The 14,615-nt window shown below is 46.2% G+C and overlaps 1 protein-coding gene across 1 annotated transcript in view; it reads left to right on the top strand.

Annotated features, from left to right (window-relative positions):
* si:dkeyp-14d3.1 (transmembrane protein 132C) overlaps positions 1 to 14,615 on the top strand; it is a 179,963-nt gene that overhangs the window by 153,001 nt on the left and 12,347 nt on the right. The window contains exon 6 of the mRNA XM_026188667.2: positions 6,642 to 6,850. Coding sequence (XP_026044452.1) covers positions 6,642 to 6,850 — 209 coding nt within the window. The remainder of the gene's footprint in view (positions 1 to 6,641; positions 6,851 to 14,615) is intronic.

The following is a 14,615-nucleotide window of genomic DNA, read 5'->3' as shown; positions in this document are numbered from 1 at the left end:
GTGTGCAGGCCCGTGGACAGAAGGTTTGGCCCTTCCTGCAGTGTCTTGGTTAGATTCTGCCTGAGGCTCTTTGCTGCATGTCATCTCTCCTTTAATTGTCCCACTATTTTTTCTGCCTCTACTGGCTCTATCCAAAAAGCCCTACAATGAAAATGCCTTTGGTCTGTTTCCATTTCCAAATGGCTGTGATGTCAAAAATTAAAAGCTATAGTAGACGAGAACATTTACCATAATTGATCACCTTAAATTGTCTTAAGTGTGTTCTGGAGGACGATTAAGTGAAGAAGGATGCTTCTGCTTTAAAAACAAAAAGCCCCACCTGCAGCATACTTACTGTTGCTCACTCAGGAGGGGTTTTTTTGATAATCATAGCCTGTGATCGTATACATAAAGGTGACAGATTGTGACCTGGACGATTAGGATTAAATAAACACAGAGTGACTTTAACATAGAACAGTGAATCACATCACATGAAATGGTGCTTCCACTTACTTCAGCCTCCTAAATTACAGTAAATTATAAAGAAATACCAGGTTACATGATTTTTCTTTAAAGCTCTTTGGGAATTTGTGCAGTTTACACAAATTTGTTCTGTGTAGGAAGAAATAAGGCTATGTCTGTGCTTATTCTGGGTTATCATGTTGACAGCTACGTGTAAGGCTCATGCAAAGCTCACCATATGAGCTGCATTTACTGTGTGTGAATCTATGGAAATGTTTTTTCAAGCTCTTCTATTGGCTGTGTTGTCAGATTGAGGCAATTTTGATATCTCATTTGTGTCATTGTCCTCTTTTTTTTTCACTTAGCTTGCCTACATCACCTTATACATGTTCACACAATCCAAAATAAGTGTTACCTCTGGCTCAGATCCAGCACTCTTTCAAAGAAAGCCACGTTTCTTTTAGAAGGCATATTTTTGTTTTCCAGGTGCCTCCTTAGCACAGTCTAACCAAAGCCATAGGAGTGATAGCTTTTGCTGTAATGTTGATTAACAAGTTATTCTTTCTTCAGGTTGCCTCCACTGGCTGTGGTTACCCATGGTTTGCTTCATAAATCCATATCCATGTAACAGATTTAATTTTTCTCCTCCTGGGCAACACTGACAAAAGCCTTTTAAGTGTATAGAACTTGCCTCTGTGTGAAGAAAGTACTGATACTGCAAAATAACAATTCATTCATAACATTTGCAGCATTAATAACTTGGAGCTCTGTCTTCACGCTCAGCATTAAACAATTTCTTGTTTCAGAACTGAACTGTGAATTCTAGTCAGAAAAGATGTGCGGTATTTCAGCAGCTCGCACAAATAAAAGAATCATTGAAATAACAACAGCAACACACACATTCATGAAATTGCAGGGATAATCTTCCATCTTCACATTAGCCATGAAGGTCGTGTTATGAGCGAGCTCCTGCAACTCCTGCTATCGTCGCGCAGCATAATCATTAGAAACCTTGCTATGTGCAAACCTTTTCCTTGCACTGAAGTGAGCGCTGAATCTTATGCAGAGATGTCTGAGCAGCTTAATTGCTTCTGTCAAACCGGCTCTGTGTACAAGCCAGAGACAGACTCATCCTACCTTCATACTCCCTACTCCCATCGCTCATATCTGCCTTGGATTGTGACTGTCTGGTGAGTAGTTAATTTCCTGGGCTAGATCCAGAGACAGCCTTAATGTCCTCTGTAAGTATTCTCCCGTTAGCTGCCTAATGCGCCTGATTAATGTGGCGGTGGATCCTCCTGGACGTTTACGATACTTTGTAAAGAAGAATGACGGAGAGCGTGTAACTCGCAGAGGCAGTTCCACCCTCGGCGTGGCGCGCCACATACCCAGTGGTGAGGGTGGAGGAGGGGTTAAAGGGCCTGCTGATTAAGTGGCAGTGTCCCCTTATGTCGCAATATTGATTTAAGTCTATTCTGGCCAATCAGAGCGCACAGCAGGGCGGTATAAGCACGCCTGTGTAATTGGTCGGGACAGCACGATGTCAGCTGCCATGTTTTCCGTAATTGTTTCTCCCTAGATTAGTGGGGTGTTGATCAAATTCCTAGCAGGCAGTTACAGTAATTTCCTTGTCATTAAGAATACCGTAGCAGAGCTGTACGTTAATAAATACCAGATGTTTACAATTTTTTTATTAATTTAAATTTTGTAGGCTTTTTTTTGTAGTTTTTTCATTTAGCTACTAGATATGGTGAGTGAGCCCTGCACGTTTTTCGGTCAGGCATCGCATAGCCTGCAATTCGCTGCTCATGCAGCTCAGTTGCTTCACACCAACTAAGTAGAGTCAGAGATGAAGAGACTGTCAAAGCACTTCAGTCTCAGCAGACTGAGTGTGGTGAGAGAAAAAGAGGCTAACAATGAGAGCTGATAAAGAGCAGGGACTCCTCTGACATCTTTATCTGTTCAAACACACTCCCGCATCGGGAGCACTGAGTCCTATCTGCTCCATGACTGACTGTAACCAGGGGAAGGACACCGCGCTCGTACAGACGTTTAAAAGCTTCTTTAAGCCGTCGGTCTGTGTTTCATTGCACTGTATTACAAGGTACCACTTTGTATGTTCTCCGTACTTGGCGTAATAACACAGAGGAAATATCCACTCATCCTTCATGTGTCCACTTGAAAATGCAAGGCCTGTGCAGTTCTTAACAGAAGTTCTCTGATGGTTAGATGTAGCCTTGAAGGATGCCCTACAGCGTGCTTTTCATCTTTCTCACAGGGGCTTTCAGAACTTTTTGGTCTCTGGTCATAGAGTCCACTGCTATTGATAGCTCGCTGCTGTGCAGGAGACTTTTTAAAAGTTTAAGAATGGCTGGTGTAATAACAAATGTTATAAATAGGGGGTAGCAATTCAAGTTTGTACAAAGAAAAAAACAAATAATTATACCATGAGTAATTTTAAGTAGTGTGCAATCGGTTCAGTTACAATCAGAAACTGTTCACAATGTTTGTGGATCTGCACCAAAAATGTTAAAATTACTATTGTTTATCACTTGTCCCTCCTTTTCTGTAAAATACCTATAAATGTGCATTACTTAAAGTTACTTACAGTATAATTATTTCTTCTTCTGTATTTTACTCAAGTGTATCTATTAGTAGATGTTTGTAAGTAAGTGTAACTACATTGTAATGCCAGATAAATTACACTGAAATTCCTTTTAATTCTAGCAGAATTACACCCTTAGTGACAGGCCGTATTCATACATGCCAACCCTCCCGATTTTTCCGGGAGAATCCTGAATTTCAGTGCCCCTCCCGAAAATCTCCCAGAGCCATCATTCTCCTGAATTTCTCCCGATTTTCCACCCGGACAACAAAATTGAAAAACCATATCGCAGAATTCATAGTGCGGCCCAGCCAATTCCAGTTTCCAACAATGACGGCAGCTACTTAGTTTAATATTACTCTTATTTCTCTTACTGGGTCGCAAAATAAACTTTTAACATATTTTCAGGCGAGAATGTAGCTGTGTAAACTTCAAATATCTGAGCTGGCGAGAACACCAAACACCCGACACATCGTTTTCAAACCCCCGCAGTCTTTCGCTACTCGGGTTAAACATGATATATAAGTCACTTTGATAACTTAAAAATGTTATTGTTTGGCTTTTTCAGTGTTTTATTTGTTTGTGAGTAAAATGGTTTGGCTGAGATTAAAGTTATTAGATTAGGTTAATTTTAACTTTATTAATCCCTCGGGTGGGTTCCTCCGGGGTTTTCACACAGCTGAATAAAAGTCAAACAGAAAACTGATTAAACAGAAGTGTGAGACGGTCAAGAATTTACGCCAGTGCCCGGTTATATTTTAGATAGCAAGGAGCAGACGGCAGAGTTTCACTCCACCGAGAGAGCTCGTGACGTACTACCCGGCTTTCTTTAGACCGCGAAGGCCGGGTCCTCAGGTGGAAGCAGCCTCTGAATTTGGACACCCAGCCGTTTCTGGCCAGCCAATAATAACAGTGACATTTAACTTATTTTATCCAATAAATAAACACTGTAAAATTTATTTATCAACCCCCCAACAGCCCTTTTGAATGTTTCCCCAATTCTGAGGTCTCAAGGTTGGCAAGTATGACTGTATTCTAAAGTGCTACTGAAGTTCCCAATGATTTGGCTAGTTAGATTCCATCCATCCATTCGCTTCCGCTTATCCTTTTCAGGGTCGCGGGGGGCGCTGGAGCCTATCCCAGCTGTCATAGGGCGAGAGGCAGGGTACACCCTGGACAGGTCGCCAGTCTGTCGCAGGGCTAACACACAGGGACAGACAACCATTCACACTCACATTCATTTGCACATTCACACTTAGTGGCATTTGGATTATCCAATTAACCTATCCCCACAAGCTGCATGTCTTTGGACGGTGGGAGGAAGCCAGAGTACCCGGAGAGAACCCACGCAAACACGGGGAGAACATGCAAACTTCACACAGAAAGACCCCGGCCTGATGGTGGAATTGAACTCAGGACCTTCTTGCTGTGCGGCAACAGTGCTAACCACCGTGCCACCGTGAGTTAGATTCCATTCCTGCGTAAATTAGAGTAAAATTCAAGCATAACATAAAGCCTGATTCTTCCAACCAGTGAATTCCATAGTACGTGCTTCAGAAACACTTAAAATAAGATAAAAACTTTTTAATTTAGCTGATGTTGGCTGATGTTGTCCCCTTCAAGATCCTCTCCTTTTGCAGTTCTGGACTCTTTCCAGTGCTGTTACTCTTACAAATGTGTGAGTTTGTGATGCATGCTGAATTTCATGCACTGCATCCAAAAAGTGATTTTGAGGTGTAGGACAAAGAGAGGTGCTAAGTGACAGTTGTGTTCATACAGCCAAAATATTTTGTACACAATGCCCTGCTCCACAGTTCAGGCCATTTGTTCTGAATATTCATAAATATAAAAACAATCATAAGTGCTTATGATGCTCACCGCATGTGCCGCCTCTTGGCTTGGTCACTGCGAGGTCTTCCACTAAAGACTGCTGTTGTAGACCCGGCTCACCTCTGGTCCCTGATATGAAGGTTTGGTCAGTTTGACTCTGAAGTTTTCTGCACAAATGTACAAGCAGTCAGAGGGATAAGCGGTTTACCAGTGGAGAAGGAGACAACCTTACAGAGAAAAGCAGCTTAATTCAGATCAGATCAGATATGGGGCAACTTTGTGAAAAAGTATAAACTTGTATCATAATCACTACCATGTCGTCTGGTTGACAAAAAGAAAGAAAGAATCACCTCTCTCCACTGCCGACCTGCTGTCAAACTCGGGAAGGCAAAGAGAAAAGAAACAAATGTGCACATGTGGACTACAGATATGTCCAAAATAGTTTTATACAAAAACTGAATAAGAAAACAAAGTACCGAAATAGTGTTGAAGGTATGTATTTTATTGCACAAAAACACTACTATGCATTTCATTTCAAAGCAGATTTTGCATGTACATGTTATTGCATTAAATTGTTCTTTCACTTCTTTCCTGACTTTGAAGCTGCGTGTTTATATCCATATGTCAAGATGAATGGGAGCAAAAGAAATCAGCTGGAAGGTCTCTCATGATGCTGTTTTGATGTTCTGTTGTTTTGATCAAGCGTACACCAAGTGGGGCTATTCTTGCAATCCACATACCAGATCTTGAGGAATGCCACTAGTTCAGCCTGCAAGCTCAGTGGGGCAGACAGAAAAAAAGAAATAAACAAAATTTTAAAAATCGATGCGGCAACTCTCCAAATATCTGCTTTTATTTATACAAAACAGCCACATTTACTTTCCACGGTCCCGCACAAACTCCACAGCTAGCTTCATGCTGAAGGTGAAGTGAACAGAACACATTCTGTCACACACAATTTTTTTTTCCTCCTTTGGTCTCAGAGGATATCCTGCCACAGCTTCATGATAAATGGTTGTTTATGGTTTTATCTCACTGTAGAGAAATAACTTGGAAGAAGAAGAAGCAAGGGAAAAAAAAGATTTTTTTCCCAGACCGTCGAATTCCATCTGGTACCAGCCATGGCAGTCTGTTCCAAGATGAGATTAATATGTAAGATTGAGAAAACGCCCAGAGGAATAAAAAATGTGTTCCTACATTCAAGGTATACTAAATAATTACCCATTAAGTGCTTAGACTTAAAGAGGTAATTGTATGTGTCTGTAAATCCTCATAATCAATAATCAAGGAATAACCTTCTGACGGTTACATGTTTCTAAAGCACAAAACTGGCTCACTAATTCTTTCTATGACATAATTTACAAAACCACTAGCTTCAACTTTGGTCATTTTTATCAGCTGTCATCTTACTAGTGTCCATCTGCTGGTTCCTCTTTCAGCTGCAGGCTGAACAACAATAAAACAGCAGACCATGCTGTGCTTTCCCTCAGGTTCAAAGATGTCCTTGCTGTCCTCCCCCCTCTTCTCCTGAGAGTCGAGCAGATCGAGGACCTTTCATCTTGTTCAAAGTAGTTACAGGAATGCTATATCAGAGGAGTGCTCAGAAGTGTAAAGCCTTATAATCAACTCGCAGGGCCGGGGCCAACATGGTACTCTGTACAGTATATTGCACTGTGTAATTTGCTGTGTAGTCATCTAGTGCAGCCGTCAGAAGAGCTCAACTTAAATGCTGTCTTTTTTAATCCTCCCCCCTCCTCACATGCAGGTGTCTGACAGGTGTGACTACGTTTTTGTGAACGGCAAGGAGATGAAGGGCAAGGTGAAGATGATGGTGAACTTCACCCACGGATACCTAAGTGCTCAGCTGGAGCTCAACGTGTGGATCCCCCGTCTCCCCCTCCAGATTGAGGTGTCAGACACGGAGCTGAGCCAGATCAAAGGGTGGAGGGTGCCAATAATGGCCACCAATCAGAGGTACTGCAGCGCGTGCATCTGTTGCTAAAGGGCCTTTGCGACTGTGTGTTCTGCTCTCTTATTTTTTCAGGGAGACATTTGTTTTACTAATTGGATGGAATATAACGTGATCTTTATAATTAACGTTTAGTCATTTTCTCACTTTCGTGTCAGCTCCTGCGCAGCCATTTCCAGGCATAATTTACAGTTATCCAAGAAAGAACACCAAGGTTACATCACAAACTTTAGTACAAGTTGTTAAGTTTAATAAAAATAAATTGGTAATTTGTTGACTTTTGCAGCCCCAGTTTCAAGAAAGTACAAGTTCAAGAATAGCCTTTCTCCTCGGTGATGTATTTGATTTCAGTAATGGCAAAGATAAGGTAATGATGTGACATGTGACGAACACCACTCCACCTGTCTCTTCCTGACTTCAGTCCTACTGACAGGTCTTGGCTGATAACAAAATGGCTGACCTGTGCATTACAGCTTGTCATTACGACTGGCTTAGGGTGGCCTGCCATTGCGCCTTGTGCCTGTCAGTTGGAAAGAACATTATTAGAGCTGTCTGGAGGTCAGACTTCTCCCCTGGGGCCTCATCACTACACAGCACCTCTGCTAACGCTGCTGCGCAGTGTTACTCTGCAACTGTTGAAATCCATCAATTGATGGAGCAGTTATCAGCCACCTACGGTAATTACTTCAGGAAAAGCGTTGAAGTTAGACTTTAAGTCATCCCATGCACCAGTGTGGCTACTCTAATTATCCCTGCTCCTATCTTATTTTGAGTGACAGCATTCAACTAATACTGTGGCTTGTCCAGGTTGTTGCTTTTCCAGCTGTGTGCTGCTATGCCTTTATCAGCGGAGACAGCCAAGCCATGTTGTCACTGTTGACGCCAGCACCGGAGCTTTGTTTTTCCCCATCTTCGGCACGTCTTTGTTTATCGGGGGATAACAGGCGTGACCTTGCAAAGAAGCACTATACCTGTTGATGAGAATAAGCTTTGGTCCACGGTCCGTAAGCACACGGAGAAGTAAGCCAGCGAGCAACAATAGCAAGCGGCACGCCATTCCTCTATCGGGAAAGCTGGCAAGTTGTGGCCACGCTGGGAGGAGAGAGACAGAAATATAAAAAATAAAATAAAGACACATTAGGCCTGTTAGTGGGAGAACTGCAAATGTACTCCTCACACAGTTTTGACTGACACTGCCTGTATGGCTCACCTCTTCCCTCCCTAAGCCCTGTCAAAGCACAGACAAGATAAGCCTTTGCAGACAGCAAACCTAAGTGTAGGCGTAGCACTCGAGCATCCACCATCCTTTACCGCTTCTCTCAGGATATGTATGTTGAGATTTTACTTGTTTAATCAAGGTGATCATTTAATATTGAAAAAGAAAAGAAAAAGCGGCCCTCAGTTATCCTATAGAGTGCATACCGAGTGTTTTCTTGCTGCTGTAAAACAAATAGCTGTACTGACATGCCTGCAGCATTCAAATTCGAAAAATATCCACCAGTGTTCTTTCATATAGAAACAACATTCCTGCTATAACGACCTTCATCGTGTCACTGTAGTAGTTGAATGCCAACACAAACGCAGCACATGATCCACAGGCACAACAAAAATAAGCATGGCACACGCATTAATATGCAGCACCTCCTCTGAAGTCAGAGCTGGGCTTGAAAGCGAACGGAGCAGAAAGAAAAATTGCTTTGTGAAGCGGGTTGTTCTCAGCACTGAGTGTGATTTGTTTATTAGATTAACCTTAGATTAGATTTTGAGATGGTTGCACAAGTATTGGCATATAAGATTTATGCCGAGGCTAAAATGGTCAGACTTCACCATCAGCTTGTTTACTCCTGAATGTGTTACACCTAACTAATAATCACATTTATTAGGTGTAACAATTACATGCCGGTTCAGTCTATGTCAGCGCATGCTCTCGAACATCAGAGCTATTTGTCAATTCATTGGCTGTGAATTTCAAGCGTTTACACTCAAAATGATTCAAAAAACGCAGTTATTGATGAGAAACTTTCAATTACTGCATTGGAAAAATAATATGGCGATTGTTACTATGGGCCTGGACTTGAACAGGTAATAAAGGCAGGGATGAGGAGTCAGGCTTGTAGTATTTCAAGTTTCATTTCTACCTCTTTGTCTCTTTGAGCTGGTTTCCATCTTTGCTTTGTGTTGCTGATTTGTGATGGTGTGTGGAACAGTAGCCTAAGGTTTATATAGTCAACTGGCAATTATGTGACGGTGCATTTCAGGTCATTTCTGAAGTAACGTAAGAGTATTGTTACGAGTAGTGTAACCTCACAATGGACAAGGGACCAGTTCAGTACGTCTCTAGATGCTGAATGACTCTGAGTGTATCTCACGCTCCACTTTTCTCTCACTCTGAACACGCTAAAGCTGTTCTCCACTTGAAGCAGCAACTCCTACTCAATCTGGAGCAAGCAAACCATATCTTTCGGGGACAGAACTGTGACCTCTGACTTGTAAACTCATACCTGTCAGTTTGCACTTAACTGAGCACTGAGACACCAATGGTTGGTGCTGCAGTAGGCATTCAAAACCAGGTGTGCCAGGTCTACCCAGAATCCTCCCCGACCACCTGGGGGGGCGATCGTTTGAGTGCTGAGCTACTCTGCTCACCCAGGAGTCTTAAGACTCATGCAAAGCTGACGACATGATTACAAAATCGATCCCCTAATTAGACTTAGCTGGTGCCAAGTGTAATTAAGCTTAAAAGTGTTATTCATAATGCAAAACCAGTGATTAGCACAGACATTTAATAGCAAAACTGTCACGGGTTGCTCTGAGGATCCACTCGCAGGTCTGTGGATGAAAACCTAATGAGAGACTGACCTGGGCCCCTAAGGAGGTGCAGAACTCCCTCCAAACACGCGACGTGAACTGTGGGCCTCGGTCCGAGACCACTTCAGCGGGGATCCCGTGGAGGCGAAATACATGAGTCGACAGAAGCCGGGCGGTCTCCAGGGCAGTGGGGAGCTTGGGGAGAGCAACAAAGTGGGCAGCTTTAGAAAAACGGTCGACAATGGTGAGGATGACTGTGTTACCTGATGACGGCGGAAGACCAGTGACAAAGTCAACCGCAATGTGGGACCAGGGGCGGCTTGGCGTAGGTAAGGGATGAAGTAGGCCAGCAGCGGGCTGGTTGACAGGTTTATTCTGGGCACAGGTTGGACAGGCGGCGATGAATTCTTGGACGTCCTTGGCCAGTGTAGGCCACCAGGCGAACCGCTTGATGAAGGTGACGGTGCGATGAATGCCCGGATGACAGGTGAGTTTTCCGCCGTGGGCCCATTGTAGCACTCGTGAGCGAACGGACGTGGGAACAAAGAGCAATCCCAGTGGACCAGTCCCCGGATCTGGTTCTGCCCGCTGGGCCTCCCGTATGGCGGACTCGATCTCCCACGACAGGGCTCCGATAACGCATGTGGGAGGGAGAATGGGAGCCTCACGGGTGGGGTCCTCTGAGGCGGTGAATTGGCGGGAAAGGGCATCGGGTTTCACGTTCTGGGAGCCGGGCCTGTAGGTGATGGTGAAGCAGAATCTGGTAAAGAACAGAGCCCACCTGGCTTGTCGGGCGTTTAGTCGCTTAGCCGACCGGATGTATTCGAGGTTCCTGTGGTCAGTCCATACCACAAAGGGTTCTGTTGCGCCCTCTAGCCAGAGGCGCCACTCCTCCAGGGCGAGTTTGATTGCCAACAGCTCCCTGTCCCCGATGTCGTAGTTCTGCTCTGCAGGAGAGAGACGACGGGAGAAGTAAGCACAAGGGTGGAGCTTACCCTCTAGTTGCTGGGAGAGAACTGCTCCGACCCCTACATCCGAGGTGTCCACCTCCACGATGAACTGCCGCTTGAGATCCGGTTGCCGGAGGATGGGCACCGACGCGAAGCGTTTCTTTAGTCGGGAGAAAGCCTCCTGAGCCAGATCATCCCAGCAGAAGGGTACCTTAGGGGAAGTTAAACTGGTTAGTGGCAAAGCAATCTTGCTGTAGTCACGAATGAACCTCCGATAAAAGTTTGCAAAACCGAGGAACCGTTGAAGCTGCTTACGGTTAGGCGGAGTGGGCCAGTCTAAGACTGCAGGGCGATTTAAGAACCGACCCAGCTAAGGTACTTAGCTGGGTCGGTTCTTAAATCGCCCTGTTCGATGATGTAGCCCAAAAATGACACAGTACTCACATGAAACTCGCACTTCTCCCCTTTAACAAACAGCCGATTCTCCAGGAGGCGTTGCAGGACTTGTCTGACGTGGTGTACATGATCCGAGAGAGAGTGGGAGAAGATGAGGATGTCGTCAAGGTACACAAACACAAAACGATCGATGAAATCTCAGAGAACATCATTGACTAGACCCTGAAAGACAGCTGGAGCATTAGTCAGTCCAAACGGCATGACCAAGTATTCAAAATGGCCCAGGTGCGTGTTGAAGGCCGTTTTCCACTCGTCACCCTCTCTCATCCTGACTAAGTGGTAAGCATTCCGCAGATCGAGCTTAGTAAAAACGGTCGCCCCCTGCAGGAGTTCAAAGGCGGAGGATAAGAGTGGCAGAGGGTATTTATTCTTAATAGTAATGTTATTAAGGCCCCGGAAATCAATACATGGCCGAAGGCTTTTATCCTTCTTAGTGACGAAAAAGAACCCGGCAGCCACAGGGGATGAAGAGGGGCGAATCAGTCCATCAGCCAAGGATTCATTAATATACTTCTCCATGCATTCACGTTCAGGTTGAGAGAGACTGTATAAGCGACTAGTGGGAAGAGGTGCACCCGGGAGCAAATCAATACTGTCATGGTCCTGGGTCGTTGACCCAGCATTTTGTGTTTTGTGATTATTTCCCTCTGTTCTAGTTATTCTGTGTCCTCCCCCCTTGTGTTCGGTTCGGGTTCTAGATTTCCTGTTTTGTTCTGAAAGTCTGTGTCTGTTGTCATTGTGTTCAGCTTGTGTCCTCCAGTCATCATGTGTATTCAGATCAGCTGTTCTTCCCTCCTGTGTGCGATTACCCGATTACCTTGTGTGTGTGTGTGTGTATATATAGTGGGTGTCGGTCTGTGTTCGTTGTCGGCTCGTCTGTGTTTCTTGGTATCCTGGTCCTTGGTCTGCGTCTCTCTGCTCCGCTCTCCGTTTTGTAAGATTTCAGGTTTGCTCTTTAGTTTCTCCCAGTTTAGGTTTGTCATTACTCATGCTTCATTGCCTGTTTTTGCCACTGCCACCGTGTAAATAAACTTCACTCGTATCATCAGTTTGCTGCATTTTGGGTCCTCCTTTTCCTCCACTCCACACGGCTCACTCCGCCAGCCGTGACAAATACTGCAGTCGTACGGGCGATGAGGAGGAAGAGAGCGGGCTCGGTCCTTACAAAATACTTGCTTGAGATCATGATACTCTGACGGGATAGCTGAAAGGTCAGGGGGCTCGTGTGGTAGTGGGTTAGCTGCTGTAACGGGAGTAGCTGCTGTCAAACAGGTCATGTGACACTCCTCCCCCCACTCCTGAACCCTCTCCTCCTTCCAGTCGAGCACGGGGTTATGCTGGCGTAACCATGGAAATCCTAGCACCAGGGGCGTGAGAGGGGCTTCAAAGACGTAAAACTGCAACAGTTCAGTGTGATTCCCAGACAGCGTTAGGGACACGGGTTCTGTAACATTTGTTAAGTCGGGAAGACGTTGACCGTTTAAAGCGGTGACCCGCAACAAGTGGGGTAATGCCCGTGTGTAAATCTTAAGTTTGAGAGCCAGGGAAGCATCCATGAAGCTCTGCTCTGCCCCAGAGTCAATCAGCGCCTGAAGAGAGTGAGAGGCAGAGTGGACAGTCACTTTAGCGGCTAGCATGAAGCGTGGAGGAGAATGTGAGAAGGAGACCTCGCCCACCCGTTTCCTCCTTTCTACCGGCGGGCGGGGTCTTTTGGCCGAGCAGGACAGACCTTGGCGTGATGGCCCTTGCGGCCGCAGTAAAAGTAAATGGTAAATGGCCTGTATTTATATAGCGCTTTACTAGTCCCTAAGGACCCCAAAGCGCTTTACATATCCAGTCATCCACCCATTCACGCACACATTCACACACTGGTGATGGCAAGCTACATTGTAGCCACAGCCACCCTGGGGCGCACTGACAGAGGCGAGGCTGCCGGACACTGGCGCCACCGGGCCCTCTGACCACCACCAGTAGGCAACGGGTGAAGTGTCTTGCCCAAGGACACAACGACCAAGACTGTCCAAGCCGGGGCTCGAACCGGCAACCTTCCGATTACAAGGCGAACTCCCAACTCTTGAGCCATGATCGGACTGCCATCTGCGTGCCCTCTCCTCCGGGGAGACTTGGGAGCGTCCGATCTGCATGGGTTGCTCCTGCTCGTCGCCGCGGTCCACTTCCCGATCGCTACCTCCGCTTCCGCCGGAAGCTGACTCCGCTCGCCCCAGAGGCCTCTGGGAACTGTAGTTGCTGGCGCGGCGACGCGCCCTCAAATGTTCATCAACCTTAACACATAAGGTGATCACTTCCGACAGAGTCTTGGGCAGCTCCCTCATTAACAGTTCGCCCTTAAGTTCATCACAAACATTGTTCAATAAGGTACTTATCAGCGCAGGCTGCCCCCATCCAGTCTCCTCAGCCAGTGTCCAAAACTCCACAGAGAAGCCCGCCATACACCGTCTTCCTTGTTTTAAGTTCAGCAAACGGTGGCCCGCTGCCTCAGCTCCGGTGCCCCTTTCGAACACACTTTTGAACTTCGAGAGAAAATCAGCATAGGTAATCTCCGGGCTAGTTCGTAACACAGCTTGAGCCCAGTTCAAGGCTTGACCGCGGAGTAACTGAACGAAAAAGGCTATCTTAGCTCCATCACTCTCATACGTTCGCCGCAGCTGCCTAAACTGCAACGTAATCTGTGTTAGGAAACCAGCACACTTGTGGAACTCACCAGCGAATGGCTCCGGTGACGGTAAAGCTCGTTCCGGGGGTTCCGCGGAAGCGGGGGCTGGTGGCGTGGAGAGTTCCGGGGCTGGCGGCTGTGCGGGAGCAGACGAGGGGGGCATAGCGGGACCTGGCAGCGGAATGTGCTGAGCGAGAGCCTGAGTGAGTGCGAGCAACTGATGGTTAATGTGTTGTAGCATCTGCTCGTGTCGCTCCAACACGGCTTCTGGAGGAGGGGTGGGTTGCAGAGCTGAGTCCGCTGGATCCATAGTATGGCTGGATTGTTACCGTCACGGGTTGCTCTGAGGATCCACTCGCAGGACTCCGGAGTTGTGTTTTAACAGAGACGGTTTATTCACAAAGTCTTCACCAAGTGTATTTACAGACAGTGCGAGGACAGTGCTATACACAAGATGTGAGAGGCAGGGTTCCAGGGCTCCAGGGAAAACAAGGGAATCACACACGCGCTCACGCCAGCCTCTCTCCGCTAGTGACCAGTCACCTCTTACACACTCCACACGGGGAAACACGGGGACGGGTCCGGGGAATCTAGAACAGAGAGACAAATGTTAACTTTCTGAGACGGAAGAGTGGGAAACTAGGGCTCGACGTGTACTGACTAGAGTCTTCACAACAATCCAGCGTTGAACAGCTGATCTCCTCCTTCTGATATACCAGCTGGTCTGATGAGGCCCAGGTGTGCATGATCCGGGAGGGCGTGGACCGAGGGCGTGAACCCGCCATGAGTTCCGCCCCGGCAAAACAGGGGAGGGGGAGAGAGATGCTGATCAGTGCCTTGCCGATCCCGCAGGCCGTGACAAAAACACTACTCAGATTCAGA

This window comes from Astatotilapia calliptera, chromosome 12 (assembly GCF_964374335.1).
Source record: "Astatotilapia calliptera chromosome 12, fAstCal68.1, whole genome shotgun sequence".
In the NCBI taxonomy this organism is placed as follows: Eukaryota; Metazoa; Chordata; class Actinopteri; order Cichliformes; family Cichlidae; genus Astatotilapia; species Astatotilapia calliptera.
The sequence above is the reverse complement of the archived record's forward strand: the minus strand, read 5'-3'. Positions and strand labels throughout refer to the sequence as shown.